Source organism: Silurus meridionalis, chromosome 22 (assembly GCF_014805685.1).
Source record: "Silurus meridionalis isolate SWU-2019-XX chromosome 22, ASM1480568v1, whole genome shotgun sequence".
Taxonomy (NCBI): Eukaryota; Metazoa; Chordata; class Actinopteri; order Siluriformes; family Siluridae; genus Silurus; species Silurus meridionalis.
Genome location: NC_060905.1, coordinates 1,648,840 through 1,667,535, shown reverse-complemented (window position 1 = coordinate 1,667,535; position 18,696 = coordinate 1,648,840). Strand labels below are relative to the sequence as shown.

General features: G+C 40.3%; 1 protein-coding gene across 1 annotated transcript in view; it reads right to left on the bottom strand.

The window, feature by feature from the left end:
* Positions 1–4,934: 4,934 nt before the first annotated feature.
* The window catches only part of rims2b (regulating synaptic membrane exocytosis 2b), a 79,115-nt gene continuing 65,353 nt past the window's right edge, over positions 4,935–18,696 (bottom strand). Inside the window, exons 31-39 of the mRNA XM_046834500.1 lie at positions 18,240–18,262; positions 16,525–16,664; positions 16,047–16,181; positions 14,901–15,088; positions 8,520–8,661; positions 8,048–8,160; positions 6,836–6,937; positions 6,512–6,651; positions 4,935–6,186 (exon numbers count right to left, since the gene is read on the bottom strand). Of these exons, the coding sequence (XP_046690456.1) occupies positions 5,980–6,186; positions 6,512–6,651; positions 6,836–6,937; positions 8,048–8,160; positions 8,520–8,661; positions 14,901–15,088; positions 16,047–16,181; positions 16,525–16,664; positions 18,240–18,262 (1,190 nt within the window). The 3' untranslated portion in view covers positions 4,935–5,979. The remainder of the gene's footprint in view (positions 6,187–6,511; positions 6,652–6,835; positions 6,938–8,047; positions 8,161–8,519; positions 8,662–14,900; positions 15,089–16,046; positions 16,182–16,524; positions 16,665–18,239; positions 18,263–18,696) is intronic.

Genomic DNA, 18,696 nt, shown 5'->3' with positions numbered 1-18,696 from the left:
GGCTACAAACCCTTGTGAGGGTATCTGCAGGGTTTCTAGGTGAATCTACATTTTACCATGAATATGTGTTAGTTAGATGTTGATTGATTTGTTAAACTCATCCAAACAAAGGCTTTGACGCTGCATTCATTTGATATCAGATTCATGCAGACATTTCAGCCAGACCACTGATTTCCATGCAGACTTCATTTCCCACACCAATAAAGAGCATTGAAAGACACCAAGCAGAGAAGAGCACAATGGTCGCTGAACGGTGACTGAGTGCTGGCGGGCGCCGGAGAAAGACGAGCCAGACGGCAAGTGCACTCGAGCAGGTTGATGCTGGAGAGATGCGTGCCGATCCACGAGTGGGCGCCGGTAGACGTCCTAATGAAAAGGCGTCCCGAACCGCGAGACTGTGGGTGAGCCCCAGCGTGAGTACTGAATAAGAAAACACTGAGGTGAAAATAAAAGTAAATAAAGGAGCTCTGCATAGAGAACTTTTCCCTGACTCTCTTTCTTCCAGTGCGGAACCAGTGAGATTTATTACAGTGGTGCGAAACCCCATGCTGGAAGAGAAGTGTGACATCAGGGAGACTTCGCCATGGAGAGGCGATGGGGTATGTGGCAGCGGTTCACAAGTGGAGGGCAGAGCCGGACAGTAGAGCAGTTACTGGAGTATTGGGAGAGGAATTTTGTCTCATATGTGTCTGATACAGGATTTTGCTGCTCAAGTTCTGGGTTCTTTTTTGTTAAAATGTAAGTTTCATGATGCGCCAAATGTTTTGAAATAGTGAAAGGTCTAGACTGCAGGCAGGTAAGTTCAGCACCCGGACCCTCCTACTACAGAGTCATGCTATTGTAATAGATGCAGTATGCAGTTAGCATCGAATTGCTCAAATATGCAAAGCCTTCTGAAAAAGTCGTTTTCTGGCATTTGTTGCTCTAAAAACTAATAACAAGAAGGTCCCTCTACTCTTTAGTCTGGAATGTGTGGTGTCCATGGTTTCCAAAAAGAAATACAAATTTTGCTTCATCTGATCACAGAACAGTTTTCCACTTTACCTCAGTATATTTTAATAAGCTTTGGCCCAAAGAGGATGGTGGTGTTTCTGGATCATGTTCATGCATGACTACTTCTTTGCATGATAGAGATTAAACCTGCATTTGTGGATGACATGCTTGTGTTCAGAGTGATATCTGGAGGTGTTTATGAGCCTGTGCAGTGATTTCTATTACAGAACCATGGCTGTTTTAAAAGCAGTGCAGCCTGAGGACCTGAAGATCAAGACCATCTAATATTGATTCTCACCCAATTATTCACAGAAATGTCTCCAGATTCATTTAAACTTTTGATGATAATAAGTTCTGTAAATGATTAGCTATTCTGTTGTTTTGCAATGTTTTGCGCCACCTATATTCACTTCTGCTAGACTCTGACTCTCTAAGATACACTATTTATACCCAATCACCTTACTGACCTGCTCATGAGATATCTATGAGAGATCTATGAAAAGGGTTTTATGTAATGAGTATGAGCAAAAGGTACCATTTACATGCCAGTTTGAGTGTTTCATGATGCATAAGGGAAGAAAAACAGCAGCACCAGTCAGAGAGCAGCAATTTAAAGTTATGGTCAGCCATGTATGTGATGTCCATCATCCAAATGCATGTTTCTTCACCCTGGCAGTGTATAGTTCATAAAGAGTAGTAAAAGTAGCACCAATGATCTTCTCAGCACTTCAGACTCGATCTTTGTGGTCCTCTAACACGGTAGATAAACCAAACCAAGCAGAAATGTCGGAGCACTGCTTAGACTCGATCATTGTTGAGTAGGACTACAATGTAACTGTTGCTCTGCAGGTCGTGTGATTGTGAAGTCTCAGGTGAAGGTTGTGCGACACCCGAGGGAACTGGATCATACTTGGAATAAACAGAGACTTGGAAAGACTCTTAATCTACAGACTCTTAATCTACAGGATTTGAGGTGATTTCTGATGTACAAAAGTAAAATATAAGCAGCTATTGATTTTAAAGTGGTTCATAATCGGCCGTTTACTGTTTATTTTTTATGCCAAATTTACTGTTAAACTTTATTTTGATATTCAGATTAATTCTAACATTATTTTGCTTTAATTTTAGCGCGTGAATTTCCAATTTCTACATGGAAATGTAGCTGAAACCTGAAAACACCCAGTAAATAATACTACACAGCTGAAGGTGAAGTCTAAACCTGCTTGTAACAGTAACTGTAAATTGTTGACTCTCAAAAGTCCCACTTAGACATGAAGTCGTAAGCAGCCGTGCTTTGTGTTTTCTTATCATTACTTCCTTTTCTTGTGATTTTAATATAAGTAACAAACCTGTTTCCATCTGATCAGTACTTAATTATTTGGTGTATTTCGAAGCAGCATCATAACTGTAATAATAATAATAATGATAATAATAATAATATTAATAATAATAATAATAACAGCGTGCCACAAATCAATATTGTTATTATCCATGATGCTGCCTCGAGAACATGCTCTTACGCCAAATACCTCGTTTATCACCTCTCTAACCAGTCCGCTCTTTGTCTTGTGTTCTGATCTGTTTCAGGTCCACTGAAATCAACAAAAATGGCAAAAAAAATCTAAATAAAAAAAAAAAAAACAACCACAGAATAAAATTGTATTTATTTTTTCTCAAAACAAGAAAACAATTAAAAATTGTGTGGCAATTTTTCCATTTTCAGTCTGTTACACCAGTCTGCACCGTCTCTTTTTTTTTTTTTTCTTTTAATCCTTTTCTCTTTTTATAATATTAAAATAAAATATACTTGCAACCTCAGAAATCAACTTCTGTTGAATATAAAATTTTCCTCGAACATCCATTCGAACGCCGTCTGACCAGGTCTCCAGTGCAAAAGTGTGGCTTTGCTTTAAAATCACTTGGAGTCGCCTGGTTTTAAAGGAGAAATGAAAAGCAAAAGAAAATGAAATGGGCGAAAAAAAAAAGCGTAAACGGCTGGAGGAACCGAGAGCCGAGCTTCAAGTCCACATGCACAGACCTCTAACTCTCACATCTGTCCATCTTTTTTGTAAAACACATGCTCATAAGCTAGAAGTCAGTCAGTAATATTTTTCATCATGCCTGATTCCGGATGAGCAAATAATGAAAGGAGAGAAAATAAATAAAGAAAGAAAAGGAAGTGCACAACACAGTGCTCAACATGGCAACCTCTGAAGTGCAGTTCAAATTCCAATTCCATTGAATTAAAAAAGATTTCGGTATTTTCCACTATATTTTATACCATATTTTCCAGACTATAAGTCAGAACCTTCTAAAGTCTGCATGGAGAAATCGAGCTTGTTTAGGTTTTGTTCAGTCTTCGTACATGTAATACTCAATAACATGGATTTTATTGTTGATGATTTGAAATGGTCTGGGGTTTATGGGTAAATCGAAGCTCATCCTGGAACTGTTGTCATAGCAACAGGCCCGGAATCTCAAACCTGCACAGGAGCAGGATTGTTTTACATGAACGAGATCAGGACTCGATCACAGATTTATGAGCGGAGGAGAAATGGGACGTCTGTGGCAGTTATTTCCATTCCATTTTTACAAGAAGATCCTGTTGTGAAAGAGGCAACATAGAGAAGCGTATATGGAGATCATTCTGAATTCAAAGTGGGATCGACTGAAACCTCCAGCTGATGGTTTTTTTTGTTTTTGTTTTTTTTTAAAGAGTGAATTATTGCCTTTGTTTATTAAAAGTTTGACTCGTAATGTATTGTATAAGGAGTCAAAAAATAAGCATGAAAAATACACACCGATCAGCCATAACATTATGAGCACTTGAGCTACAGGAACTCGTCTGTTGGATCGGACCACACGTCCAGCCTTCGCTCCTCACGTGCATCAATGATCCTCGTCCACCACGACCCTGTCGCCGGTTCACCACTGTTCCTACCATGGAGCACTTTTGATAGATTCTGACCACTGCAGACCAGGAACAGCCAAGAAGAGCTGCAGTTTTGGAGACGCTCTGACCCAGACGTCTAGACGTTGTCTAGCTCGCCCATTTTTCCTGCTTTCAACATCAACTTTGAGGACAAAATGTTTACCTGCTGCCTGATAAATAAATCCACCCACTAACAGGTGCCATGATGAAGATCATCAGTGTTCTTCACTCAGCACTCAGGATGTTTTAATGTTCTAACGTCAGAATGTTACGTAAAACAGGAAACACTTACATTTCATTTCTCAGCAGCTTCCTGCTGGGTCTCTCTGCTCTTTTTGGAGATGTCGAGGTGTTCCCTAGCCTTTTTAAAAAGACTATCGAATTTTTCAATGATAACGTACATTATGCTCTTCAGCGGTAAAAACAACACGTGTGCACTCATTGGTTATTGTATTTCACTGAGCAGCCAATCACAGCATTGTCCATCACAGTTTTTATTCTCCATGTACTCTACAAATCCTTCTCAAGCACTGCGTGAACAAGCACTTATCTCCAAAAACTCAACCCTACTGTACTGATCAACTGTGCTCGAAGAACTTAACTAGCCAGAACATAAACCCCACATCTGATCCGAGACGAGGTGAGCGATGTAGGAGGAGCCTGTGCTTAGCAGCTTCAGAGTCAAATCACAGCTTCTAGTCTGGAAAATGTGGTATTCAGTTTTTTTTTTTTCGTTTGTTTGGAAATGGGTTTGATTTCTCCCAGGCCACATGGTTTCTGCTCTGCAAGAGAATACAGAAAAACAACATCTTCATCTCAGTCCCTCTGGTTTGTAACACATGCACTGGAGATTTCTCTTCACTGAGTTGGATAGAAATCATTAAAAAAACAGGCTCTTGTTTTGTTTTTTGTTTTTTTCTGTAGCAGCCTCGAAGAAAATCTTTTTTATATATATATATATATATTTATATAATTTGCATCCATGCAAAAAAAAAAGAAAAAACTAAAATGTTTCTCATGACTTTAATACAGTACATCACTGAAAATAGCATCGTACCCGAGCGCAAAGGAGTTCCCTCGTTCATTTTTTATTATTTGTTTAAAAAATATTTTTTTTAAATGATGAATCGTTTCGAATCTTGAGGAAGTGCAGTAAGGCTTCAGATGTCCTTCTCAGCTTCTTCTCACGTTCTTTTTCTCTTGGTAGTTCACTCATGGCTTTTGTGTGTGTGTGTTTTTTTTACCCTCCATCCCAACCTGAGCATGGAGAACACAGAGTTCCTTTTGCATATGAAACAGAACATCATTTAAAACCTTACGGTCGCCATCATTCTCTTGACCTCGAACGAAATTGGCTTTATTTTTATATTGTTCTGGATTCATCCTTTTGTAATGAATGTTCATTTGCTTTTGTGCGTTTTTTTTTTTTTTTTTCCTCCAAACTTCTGGAGTAAAAAAAACACTGACATGAAACAGAACAAGTTCATCATCTCTCGTTCAAAAACAGGACCTTTTGGGGTTTTTTGTTTGTTTGTTTTCTTCGTCCTCACAGAGGGTCATTTTGCTTCATCGGGAGAAGCAGACACGTACGATGTTTTGGATTTTCGGAGCTCCACCATACCTCTCTCTTCTCCTTTTTTGGTCCACATGGCTTTTTGTAGGTTTTTTTTCTTCTCCTTTCTTGACAGACTTCCGAAGCTGAGGAGGAATCGCACTGTCATCCGTGTGAAAAGGAGACAAATCAGCCCAAGGTTGGAGACTTTCCATCCCAAAACGATCTCTTTTGTTTAACCAGACACAATGCTATTTGTCTTCTTCTGTCTGGGACCTCTGAGCTGTCTGTCTGTCTGTCTGTCTGTCTTCTTTCTGTCTGTCTGTCTGTCTTCTCTCTGTCTGTCTGTCAGTCATTAATGATACTCGACCCCAAATGCTCGTCTCCTGTGTCTCCTCATTTCCTTGTTTGTCTTTTGGCAGCAGGAAGAAGGCGACACGTTCTTGCTCTCGGTTTTCCCGCGGGACGCAGCGTGAAGCATGCAGAGGACGTCTCGGTGCCGTTATGAGCGAACGCTTGATTTCCCGGCTGCTCTTTCAGGAGCTTTACTGCTCAAAGGGGCCAGCGTCGGATCCACCAGCGAGGTGGGGGGGAACAGTTTGTACCAACCGATCACCATGTTTGTGAGCTCCAAGTCATCCAGCAGGATCTGAGCTGCTCCCATGAACGACTTGTGGTCCATACGGCCGTAATCCCCCCACACGATGATCTGAAAAACACGAGCTTAGAGTTTAATGTTAACGGAAGAGATTCAGTATAAACATCGTGCAAAATCTTTTAGAGGATTACAGGAAGCTGTGGAGTCATAACGTTCAGGTCGTGTATGTGTTTGTGTGTGTGTGTGTGTGTGTGTGTGTGTGTGTGTGTGTGTGTGTGTGTGTGTGTGTGTGTGTGTGTACTCTTTCTGGGACTGTATTTTGGTTTGCTTGGTTCTTTTTTTAATAATCAGGTTCTCACAGCTGTTTAATAGTAAAGTATGTGTTTACAGTCACTTGAAGTGTTTCTTCATGAAGACTTTTGTGTGTGAGGTTCACCTGTAAAACTTTTCCCTCAGGACTCTCCTCAAACTGCAGCTGCTGCTGATACAGAGGGTCCAGTGTTTTCCTTGCCAGACGCGTCTTCTTCTTGTTTACACACTTCCCGTTGTCCAGTAAATACACTTTCACGTACGGAGCTGAAGAAACAAATCAACAGAACACTGCTTTCAACTACAACTAGGCGACATCATGGAACAGCTGGATGTGGTCTGATCTTTCAGTACATTTACAGAGAACATTTCGATTTGAACAGATGTTCATTATTCTCCAGCTACACCTCACAATGCCTCACAGAACGAGGATTTATTACTGATTTATCACCTGGAGTCTGTTTGTTGCCCGGTTTTCCCACCAGACCTCGAGCACGAATCACCTCCACGTCCAGACGCTCTTTCCTGTGCACCATGCCGATCTGAATGTCACCTGAACAGGATTAAAAAATGTCGAAAATGTTTAAAACAAGACTTCACCAGGCTCCATTACTGAGATCCAATTTCACTTACACATCGTTCCTACTGTTTACATTCAACTTAAACTCAACTCCAGATGTACCACGAGGTGACTATGGTACTATGACGGGTAAAGGGAGAGAGATAGCTGATATGATGGAGAGGAGAAAGGTAGATATGTTGTGTGTTCAGGAGATCAAGTGGAAAGGGAGTAAGAGCAGGAACATTGGAGGTGTTTAAACTGTTCTATCATGGTGTGGGTGGAAAGAGAAATGGTGTAGGGGGGATTCTGAAGGAAGAGTACAGTAAGAGTGTAGTGGAGGTGAAGAGAGTTTCTGATAGGGTGATGATCGTGAAGCTGGAAGTTGAAGAGATGATGATAAATGTCATCAGTGCCTATGCTCCACAAGTGGATTGTGAGATGGAGGAGAAGGAAAAATTCTGGAGTGAGTTAGATGAAGTGGTAGAAGGTGAATGTAGGAATGAAAGATTGGTGATTGGGGCAGACTTTAATGGGCATGTAGGTGAAGGGAACAGAGGTGATGAGGAGGTGATGGGTAGGTATGGTTTTAAGGAGAGGAATGTGGAAGGGCAGATGGTGGTAGATTCTGCTAAAAGGATGGAAATGGCAGTGGTGAACACGTATTTTAAGAAGAAGGAGGATCATAGGGTGACGTATAAGAGTGGAGGAAGGTGCACACAGGTGGACTATGTTCTATGTAGGAGATGAAACCTGAAGGAGATTGGAGACTGTAAGGTGTTGGCGGGGGACAGTGTAGCTAGACAGCATCGGATAGTGGTCTGTAGGATGGTTTTGGAGGTGAAGAAGAAGAGGAGGAGAGTGAGGACTGAAAGAAGAATAAGATGGTGACATCATAATAGCAGGTGAAAGAGGAAGACCAAGGAGGAGGTTTATGGATGTGGTGAGGGAAGACATGCAGGTAGTTGGGGTGAAAGAAGCAGATGTAGAGGACAGGGGGGGTATGGAGACGGATGATCCGCTGTGGTGCCCCCTAATGGGAGAAGAAGAAGAAGAAGAAGAAGAAGAAGAAAAATATATATGTTCAGAAGAAGCATCTCTTACCCATTGGGGGTGTGGCCAGGGTCTGTCTCCCAGCAAGTTGGGCGGGGCCTAAACCATCCAGGAACTCTGTGAACTGACTGTCTCTTGAGATTTTTACGCCGGGGAAAATAAGACTGGGGACAAATCAGAGGGGACAAAAACAATTAGTGTAATGCTGAAAGCTGTGTGTGTGTGTGTGTGTGTGTGTGTGTGTGTGTGTGTGTGTGTGTGCACTTTTAAGATGATTTTGTCCAGAAGGCCGATATTAAATATTAATATTCTGCTCTGGTCCAATGAGAAGAGCTGAAGATAATTGATTGGTCTGAGTAATAATGTTAGTAATAATCAATAATGATTAATATTGCAGCTAAATAATGGAGTCATTAGAACCACTGCGATTTTATAGTTGATAGCAGGACACGTTTGAAACATTTAGAGAAATGAATAAGGGATGTACTGTAGATTTTCTCCCTGAATGGTGGATTGAACATACTTTCCGGGTTTGAGCTTCTCCCCCTCCTCAGCCGTGTCTCTGCTCAGCTGCCGTGTCATCCTGCTCTTCATTTCGATGGCCAAACCCGTCTCTACACTCCTCTGAATGGCCAAACGTGCCGGTTTCTTCTTCTTCCCATCGTCTGTGAATGAAAAACACGAAGAGCCGTATTCATAGTGAGTGATGATTTGTGTGAAAGTCCAGGAGGACCATCAGATCAGGATTATGAGATGGTATTGTGCTTTTTATGTATAATATTAAATATATATTAATAGTCTCTTCATTATTTTTCTCCTCAAACATCAGTGAAAAAGCCAAAATAGATCTTACACTGTAGGACCAAAAGTACTGGGACTTCTGACTTTTACAGCTATATTTGGTTCTTTCCTGTTATGATGAAGCTGGAGGTAGAACATTTTTGTATATGCATTTCGATGCAGCCTTTTTAATGTTTATTTTGATCTAATCCTCATGGAATTGTCAGCTCCTTATGGTCAGTTTCCTTCTTACTTCATTTTTACAATTTTTTTTATTCTTGTGCATAAATGTTATTATTTTGTACTTTAATTTACTATACTCTGATACAAAAGTGCTCTATAAACCTTTTATTATTATTATTATTATTATTATTATTATTATTATTATTATGTCAAGCTCTGAAGATTTTTTCTATTCTACCTAGCAGCACCACCTACTGGTTAAACGTTGTAATATCATGTTAAACATGTTTGCATGTAAAATAAATTTTTGTTTTGTCAAATTTTCAGTAGTAGTAATAAATTCTATTTGTTAAGTATCTTTCACTCACTAAAAATGTAGTCTTAGTAACAGTTTTAATAGTAGTATTAATAACAGTATTAATAGTAGTATTGTTAACAGTATTAATAGTAGTATTAGTAACAGTATTAATAGTATTAGTGGTAACAGTATTAATAGTAGTATTAGTAACAGTATTAATAGTAACAGTAGTAGTAATGCACATGCCCACAAATATTTGTGAAACATGACATGGTTTTAGACAGTTAACTGTCCCTACCTGTGCTGTTCCCATTAAACAGACTGACGCAGGTGAAATAAACAGCGAGAGACTGGACTGAAGCGGAGACACTCTGCTTGATGTGTGAATGCTTCACTCCGATCTGCCTCAGTCTGCTCATCCTCATACCCTGCTTACCCTCACACACACTCCCGCAACAACCAGTAACACACGCGTCCTGTCCAGTCCTGCCGCTGAGCTCTCTATCAAGTGAAAGTAAGATGAGTGTGTGTGTGTGTTTATCAGTTTATTTATTTTCTACAGAAAGGAAAGATGGGAGGAGACAGAATTTATCAGCCAATCAGGAGTGGATTTAGTGATTTGCCTTTTCCACAGAAGAGATAGTGTATACACACACACATTAATGTTTACTGAGCACCTCCATACCCTAATCTACAAAATGTTAATGAAAGAAGTGATATAACGATGAATCAGTGCCAGACATCGGAGATTCCGAGGAGTTTGTAACTTATCAGTGTTTATTCAGACTCTTTCTGGAGAAACACATTAACCACTGATACATGGCCAGAAACACAGACATCACTTCTGGTTCTCATGCTTCCTCAACGGCCCAGCAGCATGGTAATGCAGGGATTTGAACCCATGACCTTCCAATCACAGGTCCAGCATCTAATCTACTGAGCTTTTACATTTATATCATACACACAACTGGGCACCTATATTGTTAAGGGCCTTGGGCCCTCGAGTTACAGTCCAGTGTGGCTGGGATTCAACCTCACGAAAGTCCGATGCCTTAACCACTAATCTACCACTCTGGATGAGGTCTTCTGCCCTATCACATGGTTGATTTGGCCACTCTGGCTTTCTGCTTCCTCTGATTTGTCTGCTGGTGCTCAAATGATCAGATACACCTGGGCAGGGTGTGTCCAAATACTTTTGAAACCATGAAAATGAAGGGACTGGGAACAATAATTTGGAAAATGGCTGCAGTTTGATCTCAGTTGGTTTACAAAATAATACTGGCAGTGATATTTTTCTAATACATTGAGTTTCCTGTATTGCCCAAAATATAGAGTGACCATTTTTAACTACTAAAGAGGACAAAATAAACACTGTCAATTCATCACACACAGCAGAATAAAAAAACACAAGTCAAGGTATTTACACAATCGCTACACACTCGCTGCACACTCATCTTTCCCAGCATGAAAGTCGTCCCTAAGTTCAGCCTGTGCTGAGACCCTCACACTAACCCCACTGCTCGACTCTCTATAGAGATATTTAAAGTGTGTCATTGTGTTGTTTCTTTCTGTGTTTATAAGAATCGGTGCACTCAAAGTGCACTTTCACTACACCAGAAGAGAAACTCTGGGTTTGGGAAAGGTCAGAGTTATTTTGGATGTTTGTGGTTGACTTCCCAGGAAGAGCTGAAAGAAATGGCATGTTATCATCTGCGTAAAATTCTTTCCCAGTGCAGCCTCTGTGATCGAGAAGGAAACATGTTCCAGTTGCTATTTTGATCCTTTCTCTTGAATCTGCTCTGCAAACATCACTGAAGGTTTCAACTTCAATGTCGGTGCTGGGAAGTGAACAGTTTTTTCCTATGAAGAACCAAATATCAAAGTTGACTGAGAGCCGTGAGCCGAAAGTACATGTGCATTATAAGAGACGGCATCAACGAGCGCCTTTCTCTCTGTCTGCCGACTGTCCGTCTGTCTGGCTACTTTTCTGTGGCCCACCCTGAGACTGTAAGTTTGTCTCTAATGGGCGAGTCAGTTGCGACTGTGGTGAAGGAAAAACTCCCTAAAAAGGCATGAGGAAGAAACCTTGAGAGGAACCAGATTTAAAAGGAAACCCGTCCTCATTTAGACACAAAATGTCCATTCATTACAGTTCCATCATTGTTAAAGTGGGCGATTAACGTATGGTCCTGAGCACATTGTAGTAGACTGTTGATATCAATTACAGTCTAAAGTCAAAGATCTGAAAGCTCCAGATCTACATTCTGGATTCTACACAAATAGATTTCTGTAAATTTCAGTCTGAAACATACAGACCACATGAAGGTGACCCATAATGAGCTTCTGCAGCAGTCCAAAACAAAAGAAACACAACACACAACCCAATCACTGGGGTGATAAATTGTTAGAATTATTAGTGAAACACGCTCGATCTCATCGACACGTGAGTTTGAAGGATTAGATTCCCACCATCCGGTTAGTGCCTTTTCAAATAAACTTCTTTGCCCCCAGGAGGCATCAGTGGGGGTCTCGGTTTGAACGAAAGAAGCGCTTCGGGCCCCAAAGTTTCGTAACGATTTCTCAGTAAACTCTTTTTATTCCTCTGTTCATCTTTAATTTGTCTGAGCATACTGGAGAAGTAGCCAATCAGCAGAGAGCAACAAGACACAGGAGATCACCAAGAGAGAGAAATTAAGACCATGTCAGATGCAATGTTCCTGAAAAATCATCAAGCATCAACCTTCAAATCCTTCATGCCCTCCCCGTTTCCTGTAGATTTGTGGGTTAGAAGTTTTCGAGATCCTTCAATTTTAGGTTTCTTCTTTCCTGCCTTCATGCGTTCCCATTTCTTTCTCCAAATATTGATCATTTCGATTTAAATCCATGCTGAGTTTCCTATTGAATCTGCAACATCTGAGTGACTTTAGATTTCACATTTGGGCTCTGAAGCATCTTTACAGTTCGCTCGTTTTGGTGATAGCACATGCATTTTAACAGCAGGTCCCGAATAAACCAGTGGATTTCACCTTCTGGACTACAAAAACAGTGGACTTTGTTTTGCTCAGAAAATAAGTCATGAGCTAATCTGCTGAGAGGGTTGCCATTCACTTGGAATCCCTCGCACCAATTTTTATCAACACTGAATCTAATGACACACATATTTACCTTTTCAAACTGCGTATTGCTCCATCTCAGGTTTCTAGAGCAAATGTGCCTTCAGAACTACCGTTCAGCACTTCAGCACATTTATTCAGCATTCAGCAAAAACACCACTCAGCAGCTTCACTAATGGAACTTCTCCCAAAATGCTGAGGTGTACAGAAATACGAACTAAGAACCTCCAAACAGACATTCGGAACATCAGAACTTCCCAGAGATAGGTGTTCTGAACTGATGCTCTGAACTTCAGAACAATGGGTTGGAAGTGCACTAGTAACTCCTTCTCAGAAATTCCGAACAGCCAATCAAAACTTCAAAAAAAACATCTTGGAATTTTTAAACAACTTTTCATCAATGTTCCCTCATTACATGTACAGCATTTGGGGGCAGTGTTCAGATTGGTAGCTTAGTGCTTAAGGCTTTGGACTTTGGCTTTAAAGAAGTTCAAATCCCAGCTACACCAAGCTGCCACTTCTGGGCCCCTGATCAAGGCCCTTAAGCCCAGAGCTGCTCAGTTGTATGAATGAGATAAACTGTAAGTCACTTACAATTATCTCTTTTATACACCTGAGCAGTTTAGGGTTAAGTGGTTACTAATCAGAAGGTTGTGAGGTCAAGCCCCAGCACCACCATGATAACTTGAGCAAGGCCCTTAAAGAAAGTGCTGTAATGTATATGTGGCAAGTAAAAGCCTCTCTTAAGGGCCATACTCAAGGGCCCAGTGATTTTGCTATTTGTTGGATTTGGAGAGGTTTCTCACGGTCTACTGTTTTTGTTTAGGTTATGGTTCAGGTTACATGTAGATATAAATAAAAAAGAACATGTTCACGCGTAGCCACTTCCTGGTCTTTACATGACAGAACATGACACTGAGAGTGCTGTGAAAGGTGAGATTTCTATACAAGTGTTAATTAAGGGTCTAAGTAATTAGTGATCTAACAGTCATGTAATGGTGCAGTGGCTGATGGGAATTCAGTATTCCAGGGCTATATTCCTGACCCAATTAAATAAACACTCATACACACACACACACACACACACATATTTACATATTTTTACTTATTAGTAACTAGAACAGTTTACTGCACAGTGTTCATAGTAGCAGGAGTTAAATTAGTGATAGAAGTTAAATTAGTGGTACATTTAGTTTGTATAGTTTCTTTCTATAGGCAGAGTTCGAGAAATTGATAGTATTTGCAGTATTAGAAGTATTGATGTAATTGTGTTATTAACAGTATTATTCTTATTAATAGCAGTATTAGAACTAGAGTAGAGAAAGTTAGAAGTAGAAACACTGTTATCAGCAGTTTTAAGGGTATTATTAATAAAAATGAGTTGGTAGATTTATAATTAATATAATACAATTAATATAATAAAATATAATAAACTATATATAATCAAATAAAATCTAATCTAATCTAATCTAATCTAATCTAATATAATATAATCCCAATTCCAAAGTTGGGTCACTGAGTAAAATGTAAAAAAAAAAACAGAATGTAATGATGTATGAATATTTCTACTCACAACTAAACATAGAAAACATTTGAAATATGTTTAAAATTAGGATATTTTACATTTTTAAGAAAAAAATTTGGTAAGTTTAAATGTTATGGCAGTAAAATGTCTCAAAAAGTAAATCTTTACCAAAATAAAGATTTTTTATTTTTTGCAACTAATGAGGTTAATTGACAGCAGGTCAGTAAGATGATTGGGTATAAATAGTGTATCTTAGAGAGGTAGAGTCTCTCAGAAGTAAATCTGGGTGGAGCTTCAGCAATCTGTGAAAGACTGTGTGTACAAATTGTTGAACAACTTCAGAATATTGTTCAACATCAAACAGCTAAACAATTAAAACTTATTAAAGAATCTGGAGAAATCTATGTGCATGAGGGATACGGGCAAAAATCAACATCGGATGTCAGGGATCTTTGGGTCCTCAGGCCGCACTGCATTTAAAACAGTCATAATTCTGCAATGGAAATCACTGTGTGGGCTCATTAACACCTCCAGATATCATTATCCGTGAACACAGTCTGCGGTCTCATTCACAAATGCAAATTTCAGGGAAGGTCTTGCATATTTCAGCAAGATGATGTTAACAGCATCTATTACAACAGCACGAATTCCTAGTAGAAGACCTGCTGCAGTCTAGACCTTTCACCATTTAAAAACATCTGGCGCATCATGAAACAAAAAACACAACAAATGAAACCCAGAACTATTGAGGAGCTAAAATCCATTTCTGCATTTCTCTCCCAATACTTCAGCAACTGATCTCCTCAATCTCTGGGTTTATGAGATTTGCAAATCATTGCATTCTGTTTTTGGATTTGTTTGGAAAACAACCCCAACTTGTTATTATGTTTATGTTTTTTGGCAGAAATATTGGTAGTAATAATTGTAATTGTATTGTATATATAGTGATTTATAAATGATGATAATTTATAAAACAAAGGAACAGAGAAGAAGTTTGGCCCTTACCCTCTGGATCCAGCTGTGATGTGCTCTGGCTCTTCTTGCCCAGACCCACCATGGCGGCCATCTTGGCCCCGAAGCTGGAGCGTCTCTTCTTGTCGTCCTCGTCGTCGTCGTTCCTGCCGAGCGAGCACATTTCCCCTCCTACGCTGGAGCTCTTGGTGATGTTGGAGCCAGGAGTCGCTGTCTGAGCCCTGTGTTTGATTTTGGACGTAAACCCACTGTCAGCAACGCAGGAGTATGAACCAGGGAGGAGGAAGGAAAGGATGAAGAACAGAATGGAATACAGGACAGAGAGAAAGAAAGACAGAAAGAGAGAGAGAGGAAAGGACAGGGTTCAGCTACAGGATCAGGACAGGGTCAGCGCTACAGGACAGAGCTAAAGTGGAGAAGAGGAGGAGGAGAGCTACACCAGGAACTTTCCTCACATGCAAAATAAAATTCAGTCTTATAAATTCCTCATTTGCACTGTGCGACCAAAAGTTTGTGGACACCTCACCATCAAATTGCTGTGTGCTTCTTTTTGAACATCCAATTCCTCTATTCGCTCTTATATTGCGCTCCGCTCTCCAGGAAGATTTCGTTTTTAGATTTTATAGAGATTTGTGGAGATTCATTCAGCCACAAGTATGTTAGTAAACCTGAGGTGCAGTGAAAAATTAATTGATGCTCAAAAGGGTTGAGCTCTATAGCAGATCTTCCACTCCAACCCATGGAAAGATCATCTTCATGGAGCTGCTTTGTGCTGTTTGTGTCCTGCTGGAAAAGATTTGCTGGAACATAGCTCAAGTAAAGTGAAAATGTTGTTCTACTGCATCCAAAGGCATCTTATACAGTGCATCCTACTTGGGGGAGGTGGGAGCTCAGTGGTTAACGTTCTGGGTTACTGATCGGAAGGCAGTGATCACCAATCTGCCACTCTCGGGCCCTTAAGAAAGGCCCTTAACCAATACTTTTGGCCCTGCTGTGTGCTATATATCTATAAAGATGCTTAGTGTCGATGCGTTTGTTAAACACGATAAATAACATGAACTGAATTACATAGTGTCTTAAAATACTGTTGTTTTTTTAAATATGAATTTTACTCCAATTCTGCGAAAATATTTACATTTATTATCATTTTCTTTTTCTATTTGTTCACATGATTCTGACCTGTCAGGCTCCGCCTCCTCTACTCCATTCTCCTTCTCTCTTTCTTCTTCATTTTCTCCTCCTTCTACACTAGCTTCTCTCCCCATTACACTCTCCTCCCCCTGAGACTGACTCTGCTGGACAGCCTCGCCACGGCTACACACACACACACACACACACACACACACACACACACACACACACACACACACACACACGAGCCGACATGCAAATGATACAGTGATACACAGTGAGATAAACAGAGAAACACACAGGTACAAAAAGACAGATACATTTAAACAGATAAATACACATATAATAAGACACACACACACACACACACACACACACACACACACACACACACACACACACACACACACAGGCCATAAGGCAGCATGCAGGAAGAAAGAAAGGAGGAAAAACCTGTCAGCATGCACAACACAGTGATATAAAAACATAATAAATAGGAAGTAGAAACTCAGACGTCTAAGGTCACCTGATTTTGCGAGCGGCCCGCGCTCTCTCCGACTGGACGGACATGTAGCTGGCGCTGCTGAGCCGAGACGTGCTGGACATGGCGGAGACGTCGCTGACGTCGCTGTCCGAGGACTTCATGGACAGGCTGTCCATTCCCCGCTGTACAGGACACACAATACACCACACCTTCAATCATACATACATTCATGGAATAACACACGCATGCTGTTATAGGAAGGAGGAGCTCCATGCCATCACCACCAAATAGTTACCGCTTTAACTAAATAACCACATCATACTTTTTATCCATTTATAGTTACATTTCATGTTAAGGAATGTTGGCGAAGCAACTGAAATAAGCAAAACCATAAGGATGGTGTGTTGCTGCAAAAAGCTGTGGTAGCAACATTGCTTCAGAGTGGAAACCAGACATTTGGACTTATCACACCAAAAGACTATTCTCCACTGATCTACTGTTCATTTCTTGTTTTTTTTTGGGCCAAGCAAATCTCTTCTGTTCGTTGTTCTTCTGAAGTAATGGTTTCTTTGCCACAATTTTATCGCCTGACTCACGTATGAAAATGTCTGACACTTGAACCCTGAGGCGCATTTACGTGCAGTAAATCGGCGCTTTGAGTAGCTGGTAATTCTAATAAACGTATTCTAAAAATCTTCTGCAGCAGAGGCAGCTCTTGGTCCTCCGAGTCAATTCATTTTTATTTGTATTGCGCTTTCAACAATGGACATTGTCATGGACATAGTGTGATGATTAAGAATAAATAAGATGTTTAGGTTTGTCCCTGATTAATGAGCTGGTGGCGACTGTGGTGAAGGAAAATCTCCCTGAGATGGTATAAGGAAGAAACCTTGAGAGGAACCAGAATCAAGAGGGAACCCATCCTCATATGGGTGGCACCCAATGTCCATTCATTACAGTTAAACGTTGCTGAAATGTGCAGTAATTGGTGATCAAATGCAACCTGTAGTCCTGAGCCATTGTAGCAGACAAATCCATCCATAAGGCTCCTGTGTTGCTCCATAAAGTCATGGAGCCTCAGGGCATTAATGCAAAACCATCCCTAGCTGCACAAAGTGGCCTCCAGATGAAACGAATCCCATCAAGTTCTTTACTGGGATGGTCCTCACGAGAGACTGTGTCATAATGGCGTTTCATGGTTTTGGAGATACATTTAAAGTTCTTGAGATGCTTCAGATTGACTTTATTTCTTAAAGAAATTATGGATATTTTCTCCTTAGAAATTAAACATATTCTGGGATTTTTAACAAGTTTCAGTTCACAACATATTTCCAGTTGTGTATCGTTTGGATTCTTCAGTAATAAAGATCATTCTTCTTCTGCTTCTTTCGGCTTCTCCTATTAGAGGGCGCCACAGCGGATCATCCGTCTCCATACCCCCCTGTCCTCTACATCTGCCTCTTTCACACCAACTACCTGCATGTCTTCCCTCACCACATCCATAAACCTCCTCCTTGATGTTGAAAATAATAAAAATAAAGAAAAACCACTGAAGGAGAAGAAAGTCTGAACTTTAGATTGGTAGTGAATATGAGATGTTGCTATAGCAACCATACCACTTTCTGTCATCACACTGCCATTATACATGATGTATATTTTTAATCGCTTTTGAAAGCCACTTTCTGTCCTTCCATATTTGTTTTGCAGAAGATTTATAAAATCAGTAAGAAAACGTGATTAGTGAGAAATGTACATACCCTGGATGGATCCTTCAGAGAACCTGTAGGAACAAAAACAATAAAAACGATAAATATCACAGAAAACCTGAGAGTTTTCAACTTTTTATGCTATAAATGCCGCTGTGTGGGTAAAATATTAGAACCATGTTCTCTAGGAGGATGTTTCCTCTAGAGCTGTGGGTTCTCCTACTAAAGCGAAAGGTTACAACGCCATGGAAACGCAGGGAGAGACTATACACTCTATACACACTGAAGCTGAGGAGCACCAATGTTATCTCCAGAGTTACACCAACACACACTCAGGTTTCAGGATTCTCCTCAGATCTCCTGCTTTCCAGCACACTTTTTCTCATAACCAGAATGTATAAAGCAGAATCTCCTGACATTATGTGCAACCGCTGTACCAATGATTCTCAAAGAAAAGCACATTCATTCCAGCAGAGCTTTAAAACTACCACTGTGGAGCATTTTACCC